The 25,969-nt window shown below is 39.3% G+C and overlaps 2 protein-coding genes across 2 annotated transcripts in view; one reads left to right on the plus strand and one right to left on the minus strand.

The window, feature by feature from the left end:
* The window catches only part of PEX3 (peroxisomal biogenesis factor 3), a 41,255-nt gene extending 30,730 nt beyond the window's left edge, over nt 1–10,525 (plus strand). Inside the window, exons 9-12 of the mRNA XM_049789355.1 lie at nt 183–253; nt 3,655–3,777; nt 7,837–7,933; nt 9,804–10,525. Coding sequence (XP_049645312.1) covers nt 183–253; nt 3,655–3,777; nt 7,837–7,933; nt 9,804–9,887 — 375 coding nt within the window. The 3' untranslated portion in view covers nt 9,888–10,525. The remainder of the gene's footprint in view (nt 1–182; nt 254–3,654; nt 3,778–7,836; nt 7,934–9,803) is intronic.
* Nucleotides 10,526–14,031: 3,506 nt separating this feature from the next.
* Nucleotides 14,032–25,969, minus strand: part of FUCA2 (alpha-L-fucosidase 2) — a 31,034-nt gene continuing 19,096 nt past the window's right edge. The window contains exons 4-7 of the mRNA XM_049789352.1: nt 23,828–24,038; nt 22,986–23,176; nt 21,706–21,814; nt 14,032–14,892 (exon numbers count right to left, since the gene is read on the minus strand). Of these exons, the coding sequence (XP_049645309.1) occupies nt 14,752–14,892; nt 21,706–21,814; nt 22,986–23,176; nt 23,828–24,038 (652 nt within the window). The 3' untranslated portion in view covers nt 14,032–14,751. The remainder of the gene's footprint in view (nt 14,893–21,705; nt 21,815–22,985; nt 23,177–23,827; nt 24,039–25,969) is intronic.

A 25,969-nucleotide genomic window follows, 5' to 3' on the forward strand; every position in this document is an offset into this window, starting at 1 on the left:
ATAGAGTGTGATTTTGCTTTGATTCATATAATATTATTATTATTTCCCTATATACGTACCTAAAGTTTTTAGTGTTATTGTAACATGATTTTCAGAGCTGTTGAATATAGGTATGTGATCAGCTAAACTATAACCCTCTGCTAATATTTGATAGCCTAAATTGTAGCATTTTCATATTCCAGGCTTGTGGGCTTTCTCCTAGAGATGTGACTACTATTAAACTACTAAATGAAACTAGAGACATGTTGGAAAGGTATGTATACTGAAAGTAACCAAAATAAGTGTTTTGGCTTCATAAGGACTAATTTCATATAAAACGTATTAGCACATTCATAATGACAGCAATTTAGGTTTTAAACCAAATACACATGTGAGCCACCACACACACATGTCAGCTTCAATATACTAGAATAATTTTTTGTTTAAAATTGAATTTTGTATAGATTGTCCATGACTTTTTACCTAAACTAGCAGTCTGTCATTAAGGTGAGGAGGGCAACAGATTGTCTGCAAGATACCCAGGCCTTTGTACCTATTTCCTAGCCTAGAGAGTCACACATTAATACTTGAGGGCCAGAAAAATAATCAGCATTTTAACTTTGAAAATGCTTTCAAAAGTGATGCTAAAATACCCAGTGTATTCTACTAAATGTTTAACAACGAGCTGTGTTTTATTTTATTTAGGGGGGGGTCACACCCGGCGGCGGTCAGGAGTTACTCCTGGCTCTGCACTCAGAAATCACCCCTGGTAGGCTCAGGGGATCATGTAGGATGTTGGGAATCGAACCGGGTTCTGTCTGGGATTGGCTGTATGCAAGGCAAATGCCCTATGACTGTGCTATCACTCCAGCCCAACCAGCTCTGTTTAAAAAAAAGGATGGGACTGTGTGTCCAGTGAGAAAATCTAGGGGTTGAGCACCTGCCTTGCATGCTGCGGACCCCAGTCAGTTCCCCTGAGCATCTCTGAGCATCACCAAGAATCGCTGGGAGTGACGTGGCCCTCTAAGCACTGCCTTGGAAACCCACACCACCACAAAAGAAGAACAACTACAACTGTGACTAGCAGTTCTGGACTGCCACCTTGAAGCTGCTTAATGCTGAGTTGAGTTGGAAAGTGATTCTCTTGAGAATCAGAGATGACCAGCTCAGCTAAGCCTGTGTGTGTGTTTGCACATACAATTACCTCTAATATGTATACATAAATGCATGCACGTTCACAACTTTTCTCTATTCTTTTCAGGATAGGCTATAATGTATTTAAAACTTTGATTAAAAACTGGCTCTCAGGGCCCGGAGAGATAGCACAGCGGCGTTTGCCTTGCAAGCAGCTGATCCAGGACCAAAGGTGGTTGGTTCGAATCCCAGTGTTCCATATGGTCCCCCTTGCCTGCCAGGAGCTATTTCTGAGCAGATAGCCAGGAGTAACCCCTGAACGCTGCCGGGTGTGGCTCAAAACCAAACAAACAAACAAAAAAAAAACCTGGCTCTCCTCTCCTAGTTATTAAATGTCAATCTTGGCTGAGCCATTTAATCTTTGTGAAGTGCAGTTATAGTCTTTGAGGTAGTTTTAGCTCTGTAACGTCTGAGTTGTGGTAGAACAAACTTATCCTACCTACTTTTCTACTGTGATGAAAAATACCACGCTAGGGCCAGAGTGATTGTACAGTGGATAGAGCACTTCCGTAGCATTCTGTCTTGGGTTCAATCCCCCTGCATCCCATATGTTTCCCCCAGCCCATCAGGAGTGATTCCTGACTGTAGAACCAGGAGTAAGTACCACTGAGTATGAACTAAAAACAAAAATATAAATGTCTTGTAAATTAAAGATCATGTAAGCCCATTTTTAGTTGTTTCCTAAGAAAATTGCTACTTAAATTCTTTTATGATCTTAAAATTAACTCAGCTACTAAATTTGTCATCTGAGTTTTATCAACTTCCAGTCTATTGTACTTAACAAGAACAACCTCCACTTTTTTCTATTCTTGTTCCTACCAAAGCACCCCATGAAACTGTAGAAAAGGTCTTTACTGATCTTTTACCTATTTCATTCTGCCCTTTCTCTGATCATTGGCACTGCTGATCAGGCCTTTCTCTTCAATCTTTCTATGTAGTCTGCTTAACTATTTTTTCTCATAAGTTTTCAACCATTTCTTCTAAAAGTACTCTTTCCTTTAAACGTTAGTGTTTATATAGTTCTTTAAATAGTTAAATAGTTCTTTCTGTTTTATCCTCAACTCCCCTCAAGCAATGTTCTTGTTTGAGAACACTTTGCAGTGCTAGGAAAACCATGGCCACCATTGGCAATACTTGGCCCAGACTGCAACTTGGATCCTGGGACAAGTGCCAAGGTTGCACATACTGACCCCTTGGGCTCTCTGTCTGATTAAGCCCAAATAACTTTATATTTTCTCCAATTGTTTAAATTACTCTATACTAATACTTATTTATTTTTGGTGAGGGAACTCCCAAAGTTCTCTAGGAGCCTCATAGGCTGTACCCTGCAATACTGGAGTTACCAAGGATACAGTAACAGTGCCTCCCTCTATGAGCACTTGGGTGGAGCTAGGGGTCATACTAATGGGCTTCACATGCCTAGCACATGCTCATCTTCTGGGTCCATAAAAATTTCTGCAGGTCCTAATTAGAACTGATTTTGTTCAGGACATAAACATTTTTTAACTTTTAGAACATACATGTTTTTCTTGCCATGTGTGTTTTGTGTGTGTGTGTGTGTGTGTGTGTGTGGCGGGCGGGGGGCGGGGACAAGGAACGGTTCACACTTGGCTGTTGCAGCAATTCCCACACAGTGTTTTGGAGTCACTCCGATGGTGCTCAAGGGAGCCTGTCATATCAGGGATTAAACTTTAGCCTCCCACATGGCACCCAGTTCTTTGACCTAAAGAAAAACATGTGTGGACTAGTTAGAGAGCTCAAAGGCTTTTTGTGAAGTGCTAAAATAGTACCAAAAATTCTGCCATTTTCTATCTTCCTGACAGGTTTATAAAGTATATAAAACAAAGCAATAATCTGAGACTAAGAAGCTCTTCAAGGATTTCCTCAAGGAAAGTAAACCTTGTACCTAGAGACTAGGAGGGATAGCTCAGCGGGAGGGCGTTTGCCTTGCACGCTGCCGTCCTGGGACAGACCCAAGTTCAATCCCCGGTATGCCATGAGATCCCCTGAGCTTGCCAGGAGCAATTTCTGAGTGCAGAGCAAGGATTAATCCCAGAGTGCCACTGTATGTGGCCCAAAAAGAATAGACTAGAACAGCAAGTAAGGCCCTTACCTGGCTTTGGCTGACCTGGGTTTGATCCCTGGCATCTCACACTGCTCGCTGGACACCATCAGAAAGGAGTAAAGCCCTGAGCACTGCCTGGTATAACCTAAAGAGCAAAACATAAAAATACAAAGTAGTTCTTGATATTTTAAAGACTAGTACTCATATAAAAAAATACAGCAAAATGATTGAATATTCTCATTGTGTTGTACTTAACTGATTTCCTTTTTTGCCCCTTTGATATATTTTGATAGTGTTTCAGAATGTAAAAACTAGATTATACCTAGAAATATCGATCACTGACAAAGTAGCCACATAGTTTACTTCTATTTTAATTGATAATCTAAAAGGTAATTTTTACTTCTTGCTTTGTACAGCCCAGATTTTAGTACTGTTTTAAATACCTGTTTAAACCGGGGTTTTAGTAGACTGCTAGACAACATGGCTGAATTCTTTCGACCTACTGAACAAGACTTACAGCGAGGTGACTCCATGAGCAGGTAAGAGGACGTAAAAATGTGCTCAGGTTTGTGAACAGCCCAATACAAAAACAAATAGTGCAACGGGTAAATTTGAACGGTCAGTTTTCAGCAGATTGAAGTCTATCACCTGAGGACTTCATCATTCATAAGCTCTCCTTCTGAATTCAAAATTAAAACATTTCAAATCACATAATTTGACCAATAGTATTATAGAGTATTTAAGTTGTGAAGCTACATTTCTATACGCCAAATTCTTATTACTCTTATACATTGAAGAACAAATATTTTTAATAAATTTTTGAGATAGAGTTGTTCATAATTGAGTTTCAGTCTTTACAATGCCCAACATCTGTCCCTACACACATTTCCTGCCCACCAGTGTTTTCCTCCCACCTCCTCCCATTCCCTCCCCCAGCCTTTTTTCCCCCTTTAGACACTGGCTTGCTGGGGCCGGCGAGGTGGCACTAGAGGTAAGGTGTCTGCCTTGCAAGTGCTAGCCAAGGAAGGACTGCGGTTCAATCCCCCAGCGTCCCATATGATCCCCCCAAGCCAGGAGCAATTTCTGAGTGCTAACCCCTGACCATCAAATGGGTTTGGCCCGAAAAACCAAAATAAAAAAAGAAAAAGAAAAAAGAAATAGACACTGGCTTGCAATACTGTTACTGAGGGGTATCACTTTACTTCCTTTCAGTACCCAGTTCTTGTCCAGAGTGATCATTTCCAACTATCATCATCATCATAGTGGTCCTTTCTCTGCCTTAACTTCACTCTCTATCTCTTTTTGGCAAGCTTCTTACCATGGACCAGTCCAACTGGTTCTCATCTACTATTTTTGGGTATTATTACCATATGATCTTTTTTTTAATCCCCCAAATAAGTGCAATCATTCTATGTCTATCCCTCTCTCTGTGACTCCACTCAGAATAGTAATACTTTTTTTTTTTTTTTTTTTTTTTGGTTTTTCGGCCACACCCGTTTGATGCTCAGGGGTTATTCCTGGCTAAGCGCTCAGAAATTGCCCCTGGCTTGGGGGAACCATATGGGACGCCAGGGGATCAAACTGCGGTCCTGATCCTTGGCTAGCGCTTGCAAGGCAAACACCTTACCTCTAACGCCACCTCGCCGGTCCCAAACAATGAGATTATTTTTTTATTTTTTTTGGGGGGGGTGGGGGGGCGTCATACCCGGCAGCGCTCAGGGGTTACTCCTGGCTCTATGCTCAGAAATCACTACTGGCAGGCACAGGGGACCATATGGGATGCCGGGATTCGAACAAATGACCTCCATGCTATCTCTCCAGCCCCAGAATAGTAATACTTTTTATTTATATCCATTCTTGTTTAAGCAAACTTCATGGTTTCATTTTTCCCAACTTCTGCATAGTATTCCATTGTGTAAATATACCACAGTTTCTTTATCCATTCATTTGGAAAACTTAGTACCTTTACCATCACATTAGCCATTGATAGTCATTCTTTTGACCTCTTGAATTAATTATCATCTGTACTTTTAGGCATAGCTTACTTGTGCCACCAAGAACTGTAGCATAATAAAAACATAACTAAAACAATTCTGTTTGAATTCTCCTCTCAAAGACAATTTTAATGCCCTTTCATATTTGATTAGGCAGCATTCAATAGATATTTCTTGTTTTTCTCTTTTACATGACTAATCAACTTTTTACCACATGATTTAATAGTAGAAACATTCTAATTCTGCTCTGATTAATATTGCTCATCATAACCTGAAACTTCTAGCCATCACAGTAATTCAAGGAAAATTAAATGTTTAACTATCAACAAAAAGACAAAATTATCATTAATCATGTATATTTGAATAGTCCAGGATTCTCAAGAGAGTCATATTTACAAAAATTACATTTATATATGTGTATATATATGAAATATACAAATTACAAATAGATATATACTAATATATAGTTAATAAATATTTTAAAAAAAAACAAAGCTTTTCTATCACCATTTTGTAACACATTAGAATCTACAGTGGATCAAGATAGGACCTAAAAGTAAAACTAGACTGATTAAAGTATAACAGTAGATGTATTAATCCTAAAAACATATAAAATGAAATCTCAAAATATGACCAAATTATAATAGCTAGCAACCAGTCCTTTCTTTTTCTTTGTATTTTTATTTTTCAGAATATTATCTATTGATTCTTAAAGTAACCCTAGGAGTAAGTGCTAGTATTTTCCTCTTTCCACAACTTTATTGCCCCTTTGAAATGAGAATATTAAATAACTCGAAGTCAAAGCTACGTAACAAGTTCCTTTGCTTTGTAAATAGCAAAGCCAGATGTTAAATATCTTCTCTCTCATAACAAAGCCTGGAATATTTTTTATTCTCCAATGTGTTGACTCAGGTTTATTTTAAAGAGAGTGAAAACATTAAGAAAGTTATTATAGGGGCTGGATACCAGGGATAAAACTTAGGTTGGCCACTTGAAAGGCAGTTACCTTATCTGTTACCTGGCCCCGAATTTTGTCACTTTTGATATTATTTGCACCATTTAGTTATTCTAACCAGTAAGATGTAGCCTTCGACACATGGGGAGAAATATTTTAGATTGTGGAGGAATTGGGTTTAAAAAGACCATCTATACCACTCCAAGGAATATACCCTAGGAACACAAAAATACAATACAAAAACCCCGTCCTTACACCTATATTCATTGCGGCACTATTTACCATAGCAAGACTCTGGAAACAACCAAGATGTCCTTCAACAGATGAATGGCTAAAGAAACTGTGGTACACATTGTAATATTATGCAGCTGCCAGGAGAGATGAAGTCATGAAATTTTCCTATACATGGATGTACATGAAATCTATTATGCTGAGTGAAATAAGTCAGAGAGAGAGAAAAACGCAGAATGGTCTCACTCATCTATGGGTTTTAAGAAAAATGAAAGACATTCTTGCAATAATAATTTTCAGACACAAAAGAGAAAAGAGCTGGAAGTTCCAGCTCACCTCAGGAAGCTCACCACAAAGAGTGATGAGTTTAGTTAGAGAAATAACTACATATTGAACTGTCCTAATAATGAGAATGTATGAGGGAAATGGAAAGCCTGTCTAGAGTACAGGTGGGGGTTGGGTGGGGAGGAGGGAGATTTGGGACATTGGTGATGGGAATGTTGCACTGGTGAAGGGTGGTGTTCTTTACATGACTGAAACCCAAACACAATCATGTATGTAATCAAGGTGTTTAAATAAAATATATAAAAAAATAAAGACCAGTTAGATAATGGTGTGCTGTAATTGCTAAGGAATAAAGAAAGAAAATTGTTTACAGTGTTAGCACTTAGGAGAAAAGTAGACTAAACTGTGATACCATTTTTAGCTATCAGATACAAAATGATTAAAGAATGAGATAAAGCTTTACTTAGAAAGAAGGTATGGTGAAATATATTCTCAAATATCATTGGAAATTACAAACATACATTTAAAATATTTCATTTTAAATCTTTAAAATGTTCATTCTACTGATCTCCGCAGTCCCATATTAATACAAGTTTTAAGAAAATTTAGAAACAGTTTTAAATGCACAAACCTATCAAGCTGCTTTCTGTCAAAGATAACAATCATTGGAAAAACAAAAGTAATAGTACAGAGGGTAGGGAGGGCATTTGCCTTGCACGAGGCCAACCTAGGTTTGATTCCTGAGCATTGAGTCAGTAGTATCCCTGAACACTGATGGGTGTAGCCCCCCCCAAAAGAAATAAAATTAAAAATAAAAACAGACAAAAGATGTTGGAAGAACTTGAATAATATTGAAAATGCTTATATAAATGAAAATGCAAACTGTTGCTTAAGGGAGTTATATTTTTATATTAACTGTGTAAGAAAAGCTATGCAAAAAGTTACTGAGACAGACTAACCTTGATATCAGTAATAGCTACTATTTCTAGGTGGTAGAATTATGTGGTTTTATTTTTTCTCCTCAGTTCATTTTTATAAGTATTCTTCAATGATTATTTATTTCTTCTGTCATTAAAATAAGTTTCTCCAAGGTAACTTAAGAAAATACTAATCACTGTGATGCTTTTTCTCAGTCTTTCCAGCGTCAGCCTACCTTTAGCTAAGATAATCCCTATAGTAAATGGACAGATCCATTCCGTTTGCAGTGAAACGCCAAGTCATTTTGTTCAGGTAAGAGGAGAACTTGGTGCTATTATGAACAGTTTGTGTTTGGGTTTGTTTGTCGGATATAAAATCCATTTCTTGAACCAGAGAGAGCTTTGCTTATGAAGGTTCTGGGTTTCCATCCCAGCACTACATGGTTTGCTGATGAAGGAGTCAGGATCCTCAGTAGCCCAAGCACCACAAAGTGTGGCAACTCCTCCCCTGCAAAAAAAAAAATTGCATTTCTCTCAGTGTTACTTGTTCTACAAAAATAAAACTTTAAGCCACATAAAGTAAAATATGTTGGAATAACTTGTGAGTGTAAGTCATGGACAATTTGGAAGGTTACAGCCTTTTTGACCTGCAACTTATTAGTTCAACTACAAGTCTAGTGATTAGTTGGATTTCTAGTGTTAATGTTGTATATTAAATTAGTCCTCTTCTGGAATTGAGTGATAGCACAGCAGTAAGCCTTGCACATGGCCAGCCAATCCAGGATGGACCAGGGTTCAATTCCTGACATCCCATATAGTCCCAGGAGCGACTTCTAAGAGCAGAGCCAGGAGTAACCCCTGAGCACCACCAAGTGTGGCCCCAAAATCAAAAAAAAAAAAAAAAATTAGCCCTCTTCAGTCAGATCACTGAGCCAATTCCTCAAACTTTGAGGAAAAATAAAAAAAGTTTGTGGAGGAATTAAAAGATTTTGATGATTAAAAACCATATTATCTATTAATTAGTATTATCAATAATATCACTGAAAGATACAGGCAGTACATTTTATGTTCTTCACTAGACTACCTATAATGCCAGTCTTTGTTTTGGTTTGGTTTGGTGGGGAGCCCACACCCAGAGGTGCTCAATGGCTGCACCCAGCTCTGTGCTCAGGCATTGCTCCCAGAGTTGCTAAAGGAACCATAATCCAGCAGTACTAGGGAAAGAACCAGTCTGCTGATTAATGGGTAAACATTTTAAGCCCTATATTCTTTCCAGCCCTTAGTAGCTCAGCAGCTACTCCCAACTCTGATCGGAGACCATGCTGGGAATGGAACCCCAGCCAGCCTGTTGAACTCTCTTGGCCCCAAATCTTAAATGAAGCATTTTGACAGTTGCTGGCACCACAGAATGACAAATATTTTTTTTTTTTTTGCTTTTGTTTGTTTGGGGGCCACACCTGGCGATGCTCAGGAGTGCCAGGGACCCAAACTGCTGTGCTATTGCTCTGGCCCCACAAATACATTTTTTTAGAAGCAGCATTTTGGAATGTATTGTGCATTACTATTACTAAAAGGAAATTTTAATGCCTTTTATTAAAAGGATATAAACAATAAGTATTTGTTTATTAATCAACTTTTATTTTCTGAGCTCTTTGCAAACTTAGATATTGGTAACTAGGAAGTCGTTTGTAATTATACAACACACACACACACACACACACACACACACACACACACACACACTGTGCAAGGTAGAGACCCCAAAGCTTAAACACAAAGTCATACTTTCACAGTGCTGTTTGCTTTGGATTATCAATGTAACTTCAATGCAGTGGGCTTTCTGCTCAGGAATATGAAGTGCAGTAAGACTAGATAGAGGCTTTATTTCTTCTCTTTCTCCAACCAATGTCATTAACTCTTTTGTTAAGTGCTCGTGTCCCTCACTGTTCTCTTCAGTCTTCTTTATATTCATCTTGCAGAAGAAAGAGTGAATAAGACCAATCTCACTTTCTTCAATTTTTAATAAAACATATAATTAGCGTTTTGAACCTTTTGGAGGGAAGGGTATTGGCATACCTATCAGTTCTCGGGAGATTGACGGCTCTGTTGCCTAGGGTCATTCCTGTTGGTATGCAGGAGTAAACTATTTCTTTTCACAAATTAGTGTTTGTCTTTTTCACTAGGATCTGTTGATGATGGAACAAGTGAAAGACTTTGCTGCTAATGTTTATGAAGCTTTTAGCACTCCTCAACAACTAGAGAAATGACCTTTTTCCTTCAAGAAAAACTACAGCGACATTCATTTACTTTTTAAAATACCGAATAAATCAACTCTGTAGGGTAATGATCATTATGGAAATGTCTAATAAAATATATTCTTAATCATTCATTTCATAATAAAGCAGATTTATTGGCATCTTAAGATATTTTTACAGTCATCGATATAACTTGGTTTTGTGACATATTGGAACTTATACCATGTAGATATTTGAATATTAATAATTTGTTATACCATGGGTAATATAGTTCTAAGTTAACTAAAAGCTAATGTAGATACGTTTTTTATAAAATGGAATGCAATGTACTTTAATATTAATAATGAGGAAAAATCTGTTTGGGAAATAGGTATAATGTTTGGAATATATTCTACTTGATAATTAAGTTCATTGGACCTACAGTAAATAGAAATGAATCAAACTTTCTCCAGCTACTCTTCAAAGGATTAAATTATTTGACTTAAATATACATTGATGACAAAAATTCAATTTATGGAAATAGATGCACTTAACAAACCATGATCAGTAAATTTTTCTTTACTTAGAAAACTGATTTAGAGGCTAAAATTATGTTGACGATGTTTATTCACAACTATCATTAACAAGTGGTTTCATTTATTTGTAAATAATTTTAATAACTTTGTATTGATTTTGAGCACAGTGAATATCTTACTACAATAAAATATTTTGGTAAAATGTTTTGAGTTCATACTTCGTAGCTATTATTTTATTTTTTCTAGAACAAATAGATATTTGGATATTTTTAAGAAGAGATTTCTAGTTTTTTCTTTTGTGTTGGGGGCACACGCAGCAATGCTCAGGGCTTACTCCTGGCTCTATGTTCAGGGGTCACTCCTGATAGGACTGGAGGTTGGTGCCCATGGTGGCCGCTAGGGATCAAACTTGGATCAGACATGTGCAAGGCAAACACCTTAGCTGCTTTACTATCTCTCTGACCCTTCAAGAGAGATTGCTAGTTTTAATTGTCTTTTTCACTTATGAAAGACATAATTTATGTTGCCTATAGTTTTGTACTTATAAAGGTAAGCAAGGGAAGAAATTACTGAATGATTAAGTATCAACAGAATGTTAGAATTTTTGTAGTAATATCAGAATATGTACAATAATATCTTAGACCAGCATAATAATAGTTAAAGAGACTGGAGAGATAGTACAGGTGCTTGCCTTGCTTCTGGCTCGTCTCAGTTTAATTCCTGTCCCTTCATATGGATCCCTAAACACCAAAGAATGGTCCCCAATGGGGTCAGAGTGGTAGCACAGTCGTAGGGCATTTGCCTTGCATAAGGCTGATTCAAGACGACATGGGTTCAATCCCCGGCATCCCATATGGTACCCTGAGCCAGGAGTGATTTTTGAGCGCAAAGCTAGAAGTAGCCCCTGGGATGCCACCAGGTGTAACTCAAAAAACAAATAAACAGAAAGAATGGCCCCAAAACTGAGAATATAATTTATATCCAACCCCAATTGGTAGGACATCTATGTGTAGAATATTTATTTTACTATTTTTTTTTTATTTTTGGGCCACACCCAGTGACGCTCAGGGGTTACTCCTGGCTATGTGCTCAGAAATCGCTCCTGGCTTGGGAGACCACATGGGACACCAGGGGATTGAATGTGTCACCTGGGTAAGACACATGCAGGGCAAATGTCCTACCACTGCACTATCGCTCTACTCCGATGTGTTGAATTCTTAAAATAAAAATGAACTGAAGCGATAACTCACTGCCTTGAGCACATGCTTGCAATGTGAGAGGTTTGGGTTCTAATCCCAGGCATAACATAAACCCCATCACAGGCAACAACTGCCAATCACAGAGCCAAGTGTGACTCAGAACACAAATAAGTAACAACAGAAACAAAAGGAGAGGTGAGGTGCTGGAGTGATAGCACAGCAGTAGGGTATTTGTCTTGTATGTAGCCAACCCAGGACAGATTATGGTTCGAATCCCGGCATCCCATATGGTACCCCAAACCCACCAGGAGTAACCCAAAAACCAAAAAAAAAAAAAAGTGAGTGAATGCTGCTTTTCAAAATCAGACAGAATATAATAATGTTATTTTTAACAGGGTAACAGCAACTGTGTTTGTTGCGAATGTTAAATGTTAAATGCGAATGTTGTGAATGTCTGTATAATAAAACATGATCTCTTCCAGCAGTTGTGCTGTGATGGTGGGGATTTTTTTGTTGTTGTTGAAGCAGCATAGTTGTTTTTGTTTTTGAATAAATGAAACTTCTTAGATGTGAGGAAAGAGCAGGAGAGGAAAAATGTGTTCAAAAGAATGTGATTTTTTTTTCCAGAATGGAAAAAGCCACATGCAAAGACAGAAACAAGTAAGCAGGGTACTTCACCAAGGAAGAAAGTAGGCTTAAGCAAACTCTCCTCCAGCAAGTTGATTTATTGACACACCTAGCTATGCTCAGGGGTTACTTCTAGCTCTAGACTCAGGAATCACTCCAGGCAGGGATCGGGGGACCATATGAAATGCCAGGGATTGAACTCCAGTTGGCTGTGTGCAAGGCAAGTGCACAACCTGTTGTACTTTGGCTTCAGCTCCTCTTACAGCAAACAGTTTTAATCCAGGTATTCTTCCAATGAAAACTTGAGACTGAACAGGTGTGACTCTTAGAGTCTAAATGGATCTTATGTAATTTGCGCTCATCTGATAAGAAACAACAGCTTGAGGGCTTGAGGTAGTTAAGACTAGGTAAAAGCCAGGCTTCACCTGCACAGTCACAGCCTGTAGTCCTGTGGTTAATCCAAGGCAGTTATTTAAACAAGGGTATCATTAAAACATGGATTCAATATTTTACCATATATTCTTTACCATTTAATTTGTTGGAGACACAGGCTTTTTTGTTTTCTCAATATATTAAATCTGGTGTAGTGTGTGGTTTGCTATCTTTTTTTTTGGGGGGGGGGTTTGGGCCACACCCGGTGGTGCTCAGGGGTTACTCCTGGCTGTCTGCTAAGAAATAGCTCCTGGCAGGCACGGGGGACCATATGGGACACCGGGATTCGAACTAAGCACCTTAGGTCCTGGATCAGCTACTTGCAAGGCAAACGCTGCTGTGCTATTTCTCCGGGCCATGCTATTGTTTTTTGTAAGCATTTTTTCCTATATTTGAATATTGAATTACCAATAATAGTTAATTAGTCTATCTACAAAACCAGATCTATAACCCAAACCCCACAGCACTTTTCCCACTGGAATAGGTGCTAAAATGTAACTGGATATAGGTACTAACATATTAATAGTAATGACCTGACCATGATTTTACATTCCAACATTTCCATGTTTTTAATATCTCTAGTTTTTTTTATTATCTTTATTTAAACACCGTGATTACAAATATAATTGTAGTTGTATGATTACAGTCATGTAAAGAGCACCCCCCTTCACCAGTGCAGGATTCCCACCACCAATTTCCGAATCTACCTACACCCCACCCCACCCACACCTGTACTCAAGACAGGCTTTCTTTTTCCCTCACTCATTCACATTGTTATGATAGTTTTCAGTGTAGTTATTTCTCTAACTGCACTTACCATTCTATATGGTGAGCTTCATGTCATTAGCGGCACCTACATGGGAGGATGGGGGGAAGTAAGGGTTGGGACTGAGGCAGTAAAATATTAGAAATGAGCTTTTTAGGGCAGTATCAAGGTCCCAATACAAGATGGATATTATGGATATATAGAATATATGCACACAATACTATCTATGAAAACAAAGAGAAATAAAATCCACTGACTGTCCCAAAATAAACCAGTGCTAGAACTGCCTGCCCTCCTCCCAGAGCGCATTCCCATTAGTGTAGGGAGAGATAGGGGGAAAGCCTGTTGACCCCTATAGAGTCCACCTAGACCGGTGTCCAGGGAAAGAACTAGTTTTATTCCCAAAAGTGAAAAAGAAACGAATGAGAGCAGAAATGTAGTTCGGGGCTAGAGTATATGCCGACCTCTACTTCTCCAAAATATTGATAAAATTCCTAATAAAATGACAAATACTTACATGCATTAGAAGCATTATGTTTGGCCAGTATATATATATTTAGCATTTGTATTTGCTATGATTCCCATAAAATACAGACTATGTTATTAAACATCAGTAATTTTTGGTGGTTGATTGTTTTTATTTATATTTATAGCAACCAGTAGTGTTCAAGTTTTACTTATGGCCTTGTGCTCAGGGCTCATTCCTGATGGGGTTCAAGGACATTGTGAGGTGATGTACATGGAACAGAAGTGGGCTGCAGGGAAGGCAAGTGCCCTACCTGCTGTACTTTTTCTGTCCCCAAATATAGCCCTTTATTTCCTCTTCTGGAGGCTGGCAGCACAAGATCAAGGTGTTGGCAGATGTGACTTGGAACTTGTTCTCTGAATTCTCACGTGGTCTTCACTCTGTGTGCTTCTATCCTGTTTCTTCCTTTCAAATGGACCTGAGTCCTGTTAGATAAAGGCCCTACACTTCATTTCACAGGAGATTCTCTTTCCTGGTCTATATCCAAATCCATTCATTTTGGTAGTAGGACTTCAACAGATGAGTTTGGCAAGAAACACACACAGTCCTTAATACGGCCACTTCCTAGCTTCTTTCCCAAACTTCTCACTTCCAAATCACCCTTGCGAATAAGCCCAAAATGGAAAGATTTTCATAACAAAGTGCACTATGGAGTTCAAAGCAGTTAATTTTGTGGGTAAAGGGGGTGATCTGGGGGCAGGGCAATAGGATTGGGGGATCCAAGGGAAGAAGACTTAACTGCCTAAATAGTTACTGGACTTTTCTGAAGCAATTTTCTCTTTACCCACAGTAGAATCCATTTCCCTGCAACTTAGGTCACATTTGTTAGTACCAGGGCCCAGCCCCATTGACAAGGCATCTCTTTAATGGTGAGCGGTGGCAGTTCTACCACAATGCCAGTTTGCTTCAAAGGTGTCCAATGAAGTGGCTGTCCATGCCCCAGGAGTTTCACCTGTAATCGAAAACAAAATAGAAAAATATTTTCAAATGTATCTCTCATTGATCTGCTTTGTTGCAAAAGAGTACTTGGCATTTCTGAAAAAGCCTGGTGGAGGTGAGGTTTATTTTCACTTTTTTTGTTTTGTTTTGTTCTGTTTTTGTTTTTGTTTTTCGGGCCACACCTGTTTGATGCTCAAGGGTTACTCTTGGCTAAGCGCTCAGAAATTGCCCCTGGCTTGAGGGACCATATGGGACGCCGGGGGATCGAACCACGGTCCTTCCTTGGCTAGCGCTTGCAAGGCAGACACCCCACCTCTAGCGCCACCTCGCCAGCCCCTTAGTAACTCACATGCTGGTTGGAGAACCCTTGACCTAAATGAGTGCATGCATTCGCCACGCTCTTCTACTGCTCTCAGGCAGGAAACAGAAGGGCACAGGAGTTGGGGAAGAAGAATTGTGAAGCCTGAATAGTGTCAGGGTGAGGAAAATGCTGAGAAAAGCAGGAAAAGCAATTCTAGAATCAGTCTGTTCTATGAAGTCCTGCTCACTTCTTACAGTCATGCTTGGAGGGAGGTTCCTCTCCTCTGTAGCTATTGTTCTTCCCAGAATTTCCAACAACCCCCTACTAATCACAAATATAGACATATGATCAATTGTCACTGTGTCTCATACCATTAGTTTTCTAATAGTGTATTTAAATATAAATTTACCTTAATCTCCAGGGAAATCTGTCTGTTCATTTCTTCTCCCCATTTTTTGATTGGGTTAGATTTTATTTCCCTTGGGAAGTTCTGTCAGTACCTTATATACTGTAGATATTAGATCCTTATTTAATTGGTATTGGGTGGATAGTTTCTCCCATTTTGTGGGTGGCCTTTTTATCGTAGTCACTGTTTCCTTTGAGGTGCAGAAGCTTCTCAGTTTAATGTAGACCCAGCTGATTATCTCCACTTTCACTTGTTTGGACAGTGTTGTTTCCTCCATGAGGATGCCATTAGTATCAATATCATGGAGTGGTTTGCCTACATTTTCTTCTATATACCTTGTAGTTTCAGGTCTGGTATTAAGGTCTTTAATCCATTTGGATTTGACCATTGTGTTAGACAGAGGTCTGAGTTTGCTTTTTTTTTTTTTTTTTTTTGCATAGGACCGACCACTTGTTCGAACACCACTTGTTGAAGAGGCTTTCCTTGCTTCATTTTGCATTTCTACTCCTTTGTCAAAGATTAATTAATTGTACGCCTTGGGGGGTCATTCTCTGAATACTCAAGTCTATTCCATTGATCTGAGGTCTATCTTTATTCCAATACCATGTTGTTTTAATGATTATTGCTTTTTTAGTACAATTTAAAGTTGGGGAAAGTGATGCTTCCCATCTTCTTTTTCCTAAGGGTTGCTTTAGCTATTCATGGGTGTTAATTATTTCGAATGAATTTCAGGAGTGTTTGATCCACTTCATTGAAAAATGTCAAGGTTATCCTTAGAGGAATTGCATTAAATCTGTCTGATGCTTTGGGGAATATTGCCATTTTAAGTGATGTTAAACCTTCCAATCCATGAGCTGGGTATATGACTCCATTTCCTTGTGTCCTCTTTTATTTCTTGATGCAGTGTTTTGTAATTTTCCTTGTATAGGTCCTTCAGCTCTAGTTAAATCGACTCCAAGACATTTGAGTTTCTGTAGTATTATTGTGAATGAGATTTTTTAATGTCTATTTCTTCTCTATCATTATTTGTATATAAGAAGGCCATTGATTTTTGCATGTTAATTTTGTAACCTGCCATTTTGCTATATGAATCTATTGTTTCCTGAAGCTTTGGGGAGTCTTTAAGGTTTTCAAAGTATAGTAGCATCATGTCTTTTGTTAACAGTGAAAGCTATCTGGATACCCCTGATATCTTTTTTTTTTCTTCCCCCCACCCTCCCCTGATATCTTTTGCTTGCCTAATTGCTATGACAAATACTTCCAGTATTGTATTGAATAGGAGTGGCAAGAGGGGCCAGTCTTGTCTTGTGCCAGATTTTAGAGGAAAGGCTTTCAGCTTTCCCCCATTTAGTATGATATTTTCCATAAGCTTGAGGTTTTAAATTCTTATTTAATACCTTGGGGGTATTTAATACCTTGAGGTATTGAATTCCTATTTAAATTAAATTAAATTGAGATATTAAATTCCTATTCCAATCTTATTGAGAGTTTTTATCATGAAGGGGTGTTGGACTTTATCAAATGCTTTCTCTACAACTATTCATATTAAAAAATGGTTTTTAGTTTTAGTTTTGTTGACATGCTATTTTACATTGATTGACCTGCATATGTTAAACCACCCTTGCATCTCTGGAATGAAACTGAGGTGTTGGATCATATTTGCTAGGATTTTTTTCTGAGAATCTTTACATTTGTGTTCATAAGGGATACTGGTTTGTGGCATCTCTGTTTGCTTTTAGTATCAGGGTGATATTAGCTTCATAAAAACTATTTGGGAGTGTTTCTGTTTCTTCATTTTCCAAGAAGAGCCTGAAAAGGATTGGTAATAGGTCCTCTTGAAATGTTTGAAGTATTCGTTATTGAATCCATCTAGGCCTGGGCTTTTGTTTTGGGGAAGACTTTTGATGACTATTTTAATTTCCTCAACAGTCATGTCTATTCAGATATGCACTCAACACATCAGATAAAGGTTTGATGTCTAGTACATACAAAGTACTTACAACGGTTAACTCAGAAACCTAAAAACTCCAATTAAAAATGGTGAGAGGAAATGAACAGATACTTCTCTGAGGAAGACCAACAGACAGCCAATAGGCACATGAAAAAATGCTCATCATCGCCTATCATTAGGAAAATCCATATCAAGACAACAGTAAGAGATCATCTTATACTAGTGAGGTTTGCACATATCAAAAATAATGGGGATAATCTGTGTGGATGGGGATGTGGTGAAAAAGGAACCCTCATCCAATGCTGGTGGGAATGCCTGGTCCAACCCCTATGGAAAACAGTATAGAGGGCTCTCAGTAAACTCAAAACTGAGCTGCCATATGACCCAGCAAGCTCACTTTTGGGTACCAATCCCCAGGACATAAAACATTCATTCAAAAGGATGTATGCATAACGCTATTCACTGCAGCGCTCAGTACAATAGTCAAGACTTGGAATCAATCTTGATGTTCAAAAACAGACAAGTAGGTCATGAAGATTTGGTACATATATACAATGGACTACTGCATAGGTGTAAGGAATGATACAATCATGTAGTTTGCCACAACAGGTCAAATTATGTTAAATGAAGTAAGCCAGAAGAAGGATAAATACAGAATGATATCACTTAAATGTGGTACTTAGAATAACTGAATGAAGAAAAGAAAGGTCTAAAAGGGAGTTCTCTCAAATACCATTGACCCCAGAGTATACTGAGGAAAAGGAAGAAAATTGAGTGGAGAAAAAGAAAAACAAATATGAAAGGATGAGGACCGGGGGCAAGTGATCACAGGTGCGTTGGTGGAGTTAAAAAAGGACATAGGTAAAGATCCAAGCAAAAGTCAACAATGGAGTCCAGAGACCCAGACTTTAATAATCTAAACTTAAAATTGGTCTTTCTACTCGCAGGCTGGGAGGCAGGGAGTGGTGGTATGGGAGGCACTCTGGGAACATTGGTGGAGGAAGGTTGACACTGGTGGTGGGATTGGCCCTCGTAAAATTTTAAAAGATATTCTTAGTGAGGTGTTCATTTCTTTAATTTTTTTTCTGTATATCCTACCATTGTCTTCAGGGCTGGAGAATTTCTTTTGGTCAATCTGCTGTGATTTTTTTTTTGGGGGGGTGGGTTTCTATCACACAGGGGTTACTCCTGGCTCTGCGTTCAGAAATTGCCCTGGCAGGCTTGAGGGACCATATGGGTTGCTGAGAATCGAACCAAGGTCCATCAGGGTTTGCCGAGTGCAGGGCAGATGCCCTATTGCTATGCTATCACTCCAGCCCAATATTCTGTAATTCTTAAAGACACTCCTTTGTAAGTGATTTCCTTCTTTGGTCTTGCTTCGTTCATTATTCTATCTTTATTGTTGTTGTTGTGTTGTTGTTGTTGTTGCTCTGGTTAGAATGTGTCTTGTAGTGTTTTTATTTGAATCTCTTTTAGTTGGTACGCTCTGGGCCTCTAGGAGATAGGTGCGTGCACCCTCCATTTCTTGGAACTTCTCAGTAAAGTATATCTTTGACTTATGCTTCATGTATTTTTGTTTTGTTTTATGTTAGGACTACACCCAAAGGCACTTAGGGGTTTCTCCTGGCTGTGTACTCAGATATTACTCCTTCCATGTTCTGGGAACTATATGGAATACTTGAGATCAAATCTGGGTCAGCCACATGCCAGGCAAATGCCAGACCTGCCCTGCTATTGGTTCAGTCTGACCTTTGTTTATTCATAGGAGTTGTCCTCCTATCATAAGAGAACTCCTATGATTCTTACGTTCTCTTGTTAGCTGTTCATTTCTTTTAAGATTGTTTTCCCCCATCTACTATTGTTTTCTGGAGCTATTATGCACTTCATATTTAAGCTCACTGAGTCAATCCTCAGCAGTTGTTATTCTACTGGTGAGGCCTTCAAGTGAGTTTTTCATCTTGCCTATAAAGTTTTTCAGTTCTGTCATTTCTGTTTAAAGTTTTCTCATTTTGGCTGTCATATTCTTTTGTGTTTAATTATTTGCCCATTTCATTATTTCTAAAAGTTTCTTCAACATTTTTTCTCTTAAGTCCTATTCACATAGGTTATGTACCTGGCTAATTCTGGTTGGGTTACCAGGGCTACCTTCTTTTTTTTTTTTTTTTTTTTTTTTTTTTTGGTTTTTGGGCCACACCCGTTTGACGCTCAGGGGTTACTCCTGGCTATGTGCTCAGAAATCACCCCTGGCTTGGGGGGACCATATGGGACGCCGGGGGATTGAACCGCGGTCCTTCCTTGGCTAGCGCTTGCAAGGCAGACACCTTACCTCCAGCGCCACCTACCCGGCCCCTGGGGCTACCTTCTTCTCTTACTAAGTGGAGTAGTTCTATGTTGCTTTATCATTCTGTTCTATATTGCTTTATCATTCTGATCTTTGCAGTTGGAAGGTGTTTATTGTGTGGCTGAGTGAATATAATTAGGATATCTTGTATGGTGACTGTGAGTTATGAAGACATGAAAAACTGTATGCTGAAGAGGAAGTATAGCAGCCACACCCTTTTGGGGCCTCCTGACTTGGGGCAAAATGCGACACCTGAGTACATCAGTTTCTATGATACCTCAACTGCTTGGGGATGAGGACTGAGCAGAACTTAACCAGGATGGTTAGAAAGAAGCCTTTCATTTTTCCTGACACTCTTTTGGCCTCCTGATCTGTGGGTGAAATGGGTGTATTTAAGTGTCTCAGTTTCCTGAGTTTGCTCCAACTCATGCCTGAATTTGCTTCTAGGGTGAATCCTTTAAGTAATGAAATCTCCTGGACAAACAAAGTTAAAGGCAGTGAATTTGAGGCCTCTTTGTACGTGATCTTGGAAGATAATTACTTCTTGCAAACTGAATCCACACACCACTCTGAGGTACCCTGGGGATGAAAAGGGAGCTAAGAGTTGCAGATTAGCTTATTGTGTCCTATTGACATTGCCCAGTAGAGGGAGCAAGTCAGGGCTGAAATCTAGACTGGGCTTTATAAACACATCTCAAAGGAGGAGTTACCTCCTGAAGCACACAAACTCCCTTGTAGATTAAAGCTTAGTGGTGGCAAAACCTATTTGTAGCCATTTGTATCCCAGATCTTCCATATATTTGTTGTCATTGATTTTGTTTACAAACCCAATAGTGAATACAAGCGAATTAAAAAACAAATGAACAAAAACTTAAAACTGAAACCTGTCAGTTTTGAAATTTATTTATTTGGGGGCAGGGGAGGGGAGTTGGGTCACACCCAAAAGCTCTCAGAGGTTACTCCTGGCTTTTCACGCAGAAATCGCTCCTGGAAGGCACAGGGGACTATATGGGATGCCAGGATTTAAACTACTGTAGGTCCTGGAGCAACTGCATGCAAGGCAAACACACCCTACCATTGTGCTAGCTCTCTGGCCCCAATTTTGAAATTTAAACTACCATGTAGTCTTTGCTCATGTTCCACCACTCTTTGACAAATTCATATTTTCCTTTTTTTTTTTTTTTTTTGTTTTTATTTTTGTTTCTGGGCTACATCCGGTGATGCTCAGGGGTTACTCCTGGCTATGCGTTCAGAAATCACTCTTGGCTGGGAGGGGGGCATATGGGATGCCAGGGGATCAAATTTTGGTCCTCCTCAGTCAGCCCTGTGCAAGGCAATTGCCCTACCACTGTGCCACCACTCCAGCATTTTCCTTCTTTAGTTTGCAACTTTAGCTTTGGTAATTTGTCATATCCTCAGAAATAATTTTACTTTGTTTTACGTTTTCTCATAACAATCATTTTTAATATTTTCAAATACAGAGACTGGTAGCTACTGGCCAGAAATACCATTGCTAATAATTTTGTATATGTTACTTTAAGCTTTCCATATATCTATAATTAGATTTTTATATATAAATATATAAAATAAAATAAAGGTCTAAAATATAGTACAAGATTAGATGCAGCAACACACAAGTGCCCAACCCAGATTCAATCCACTGTACCACATGGCCTCCCAAATCCCAAACATCACCAGGCATGACCCTATGGGCCCTTGCTCCTGATCCAGCAGCCCAGTTGGTCAAGTATTATTGGCCAAGTATTACTGACCCTCAAGCACCTCAAAATCAATACATGAAAACAATGGAGAAAAACTTCCTCTTACCTCTGTGGCCTGCAGAGTAGCTTTAGGTTGTCCAAGAAACAGTTTTCCTGACTCAGGCCATTTTAGAAACATGGCATAGACCAATTTTTCTTTACGTTTGGATGTGTACCTGTTTTGAGATGGGAAAGCACAGTGACAGTTCTTATTATGAGTTAAATTTAGAATAATTTAATAGTCTCCAATTTTAGTAAATACTGACCAAAATCCTCACTGCTAGAAGAAAGGAAAAATAGCCCCATAGCAGCCTATAATGCCTTACCATCTTTCCCCTAGTTGCCAATACTGAAAATGAAACATGAAATAATGGCTTTTTAGGATTAGGGATGTCTTTCAACTGTCCCTTTTCGGACAGCTGGAAACAAACAGAACTTGAGCCGCAGGGGAAGAAGCAAACAGATGGTTTTTCACCTGCAGATTCGAGTCTTTATATTCCCACTGTCAGAGGTCTGTGTGGAACAAGTACACTTCGTTCTTGTTCTGATTAGACTTAGAACAGAGTGAGGAGGACAGTCACTGGCATGCAAATGTGAGAGTTGTGATCAGGACTATAAGAAAAATAGATAATTGAGCCATTTTAACTAGGTGTCATGTTACTATTGGTAAGGAGCCTCTTCAAGCAATCTAGGACTTAATAGCAGAATGCAAACAAAAAGAGTAAGCTCTAGACAAAATAAAATTGAGAGAGAAAGGGGGGAGAGTATTTGTGTGTTTCAAATAATCTCTACTTGCCTCAGTTCAGAGAGGATCGGTCAAACTGAATTTAATTACAGTTGAAATTTCAACCAAAGTCAAGGGAGAGGTAATAGAGGGAGACAGAAAGGAAGATGTCGCAAATGTTTCAAACGGTGGTTTACAGAACCTGACATGGAGCAGGCAGAAAAGAACTGAGGGGGTGGGGAAGAGAGAGATGAAAGACCTAAAGTTCATGCCTTACATGTGCTACACACTGAACTTTCAGACCCAATATTACCAAGAGTCACCTCTCAGAGTTTCTAAGAGCTGCTGCAAGTCTGTCCCCCAACAGGAAAACATGCTCATTTTTTTCCTACAATAAATAAACTCTGGAAAGTACTTGAATTGGTTGGCATTCTGTAATTTCTTTGGGGGTGAAAATTCCTTGTTGGTATACTGACATTGTATTCTGGGGGACCGTGAAAATCAAATTCAAGATTCCCACATGCAAATCTAGCCCCCTGTGCCAGCTCTTAGATATTGCTATAAAGAGTAAAAAGCATTTTGTTTTGATCCATCAAATAGTACATGGTATAAAGGCAAATTACCACAAGTCTGGGGTGAGAGTGTCATTCTGGGCTCTCCAAGTTTGGGTTTCATAAATGGCTTCTCCATTGACTTTGAGCCAACTTCCCATCTGCCTCAACCGCTCCTCAAAAATTGCAGATATGATACCATCTTGTGTAGGTCCAATATTCATCAAAAGATTTCCTCCACATGAAACTGTTTCGACAAGTTGCTAAAAAAATTATATGGTTTTACATTTTAAAATTCCATTGTAAATTTGTGACTTTTGTATTCACTTTTATTAATTAGTCTTTAACATTTTTACTTGTATGCATGTTTTACATGCATATGTTATCACTGTAACTCAGTACAAGCTTAGAGGACAGGAAAGTGTCCTGTGTTTACAAACCACTAAATTATTAATTATGTAAGTCACAAGAAAAAATTCCCATGCACCAATTTTTTTTTGTTTTTGTTTTTGTTTTTGGGTCACACCTGGTAGTGCTCAGGGTTAATCCTGGCTCTATGCTCAGAAATCACTCCTGGCAGGCTCAGGGAATCATATGGGATGCCAGGATTCAAACCACCATCCTTCTGCATGCAAGGCAAATGCCCTACCTCTATGCTATTTCTCCAGCCCCTCATGCACTAATATTTCTAAGAACTTTGGGGGGTAAGTAGATTGGTACACACCTGGTGGTTTTCAGGAGCTACTCCTGGCTCTAAACTCAGGAGTGATCCCTGGTAGTGCTCAGGAGATAGATAAGGTACAAGGGATTGAACTAGGATTGTTGATGTGTAAGGCAAGTAGCACCTTATTCCTGTGTTGTGTGTCCAAGCCTTAAGGATTTTATGGTAAGGATTAATACATATTTTACAGTACCTTCACCAGTTCTTCAATTGTGAGATAGTCAGAGAGTCCAGCATTCCTCCGAAAGCCCCAAGACAACTTGTCTATTGTCATGCAGTTTTCCCATTTATGTTGCAGAAGATGTCCTGGATTGTAGCGGTCACTGCAGGTGTAGTAGCCACCATGCTTACATATGCTACCAGCTGCCCAACGGTCATTGGTGACAACTGTGTCTCGAACTGGGCTGGAAGGAAATGTACTTTTTTTTTCCAAGAAAAAGGTTGGATAACTTGGGGACACCCAAGATCAATTAGTAGAGACCCAGGAAAATAGTTCATGTGCTGAAAATGTCTGGCCTTGAAAGATGAAGTCCTCAAACTTGACATCCAGTGCTATCTATCATAAGTGTCAACAGCCACCCCAGCAGCTCAATTTTCTGAGATCACTGAAGCTAAAAATGGTTTCCAGTCATAGAACAACCAGATGGGTTGTGGGAGCATCACGACCCAAAGTACAACAACTGAAAAGAAGAGTGATTAGTGATTAGAGAGACAATACACCAGTTCAGGCACTTGCCTTTCATGTTGCTGACCTGAGTTCAATCCGCAGCACCTCATGTGGTTCCCTGAGCTCTACCAGGAGTGATCCTTGAGCACAGAGCAAGAAATAAGCTCTGAGCACCATCAGACCTGGCCTCAAAACAAAATGAATGTGTGATTTCCCACTGCCAGAAAGTGTAATCCCTGGTACCTCAGCTTCTGCAACCTGATTTTTGTCTTCTGGTGAACATTGTAAGAAAAATGTGAAATGCCACAGAAAGAGTGTCTGTAGCAACAAAGAGGAGAGGAAATAGTGGGAGACATTTAAAAAATAAGAATTACTGGACTCCAAAAAGAAAGGAGAAAATGGGTAAATCAGGACCAAAGAAAAAAACATCTATTGAAAAACAGAACAGGACACTTGCAAGGATGAACATAATGTACTATTTACCCATATGGCTTTTCTTTTATGCAGACCTGAATCTTATATATTCTGGTATAGCATTGCTTTCAGCAATTGAAAAAGTAAACCTACTTTTACACTGTCACTATAAAGAGGTGCAGAGGTGATTTCCACTGCAGAAAAGTTAATTCTTTTTTTTATTTCCAAAATGCTCTCTGTTATCAGCCTTTCTCTTTTTTTCTCTCTCTCTCTCTCTTTCTCTCTCTCTCAATTTGCAGAAAAATTAATCTAACATACTTAAGGCAGTCTGTGGGTTTGAAGTCAAATAGACCTAAGCCAGTCCAGCTCAGTCAGTTTCTAAGCAAGTGCCTAGCTTGACATAAACAGCTTAAAAAAGTTATTATCTAATCATGTGAAGTGCCAGCTCATGACTTTTTTGTGAATGACAACCCAATTAGACCTGTTTCTCACCTGTACCGAGTCATTGCTCATATTTATGTCCCAGTCTTTCGTTCTCTCTTACAGTTATGCCCCCAAATTCAGAAAACTCAGAAATTTAAGTACTACCAATAAGGAATGCTTGGGGACATGAAATATCTCTCTTAACATCACAAGCTGTAGTTCCTGTACCTCTAAGTTTAGAAGAGACAGTTGGGACTCACAGATAGCAGTAAATGGTCTCTGATACTTCACTGGAGTGTCTGTACTCTTGCCCTGTGTAGACCAAGAAACATGAATAAAATGTACCCTGGCTTTGTAATGAAGTACCAGAGATTTTCCAGTACTGAAAATTTGTTCCATATAATTGAAAGTTAACTAGAGGAACTCTGTTGAACAGGATTCTAAAGAAACTGCTGGGAGGGGCCGGGCGGTGGCGCTGGAGGTAAGGTGCCTGCCTTACCTGCGCTAGCCTAGGAGACGGACCGCGGTTCGATCCCCCGGCGTCCCATATGGTCCCCCAAGCCAGGAGCGACTTCTGAGCGCATAGCCAGGAGTAACCCCTGAGCATTACCGGGTGTGGCCCAAAAACCAAAAAAAAAAAAAAAAAAAAGAATTCTTGGGGCCGGGCGGTGGCGCTGGAGGTAAGGTGCCTGCCTTGCCTGCGCTAGCCTAGGACGGACCGCGGTTCGATCCCCCGGCGTCCCATATGGTCCCCCAAGAAGCCAGGAGCAACTTCTGAGCGCATAGCCAGGAGTAACCCCTGAGCGTCACAGGGTGTGGCCCAAAAACCAA

Source organism: Suncus etruscus, chromosome 15 (assembly GCF_024139225.1).
Source record: "Suncus etruscus isolate mSunEtr1 chromosome 15, mSunEtr1.pri.cur, whole genome shotgun sequence".
NCBI lineage: Eukaryota > Metazoa > Chordata > Mammalia > Eulipotyphla > Soricidae > Suncus > Suncus etruscus.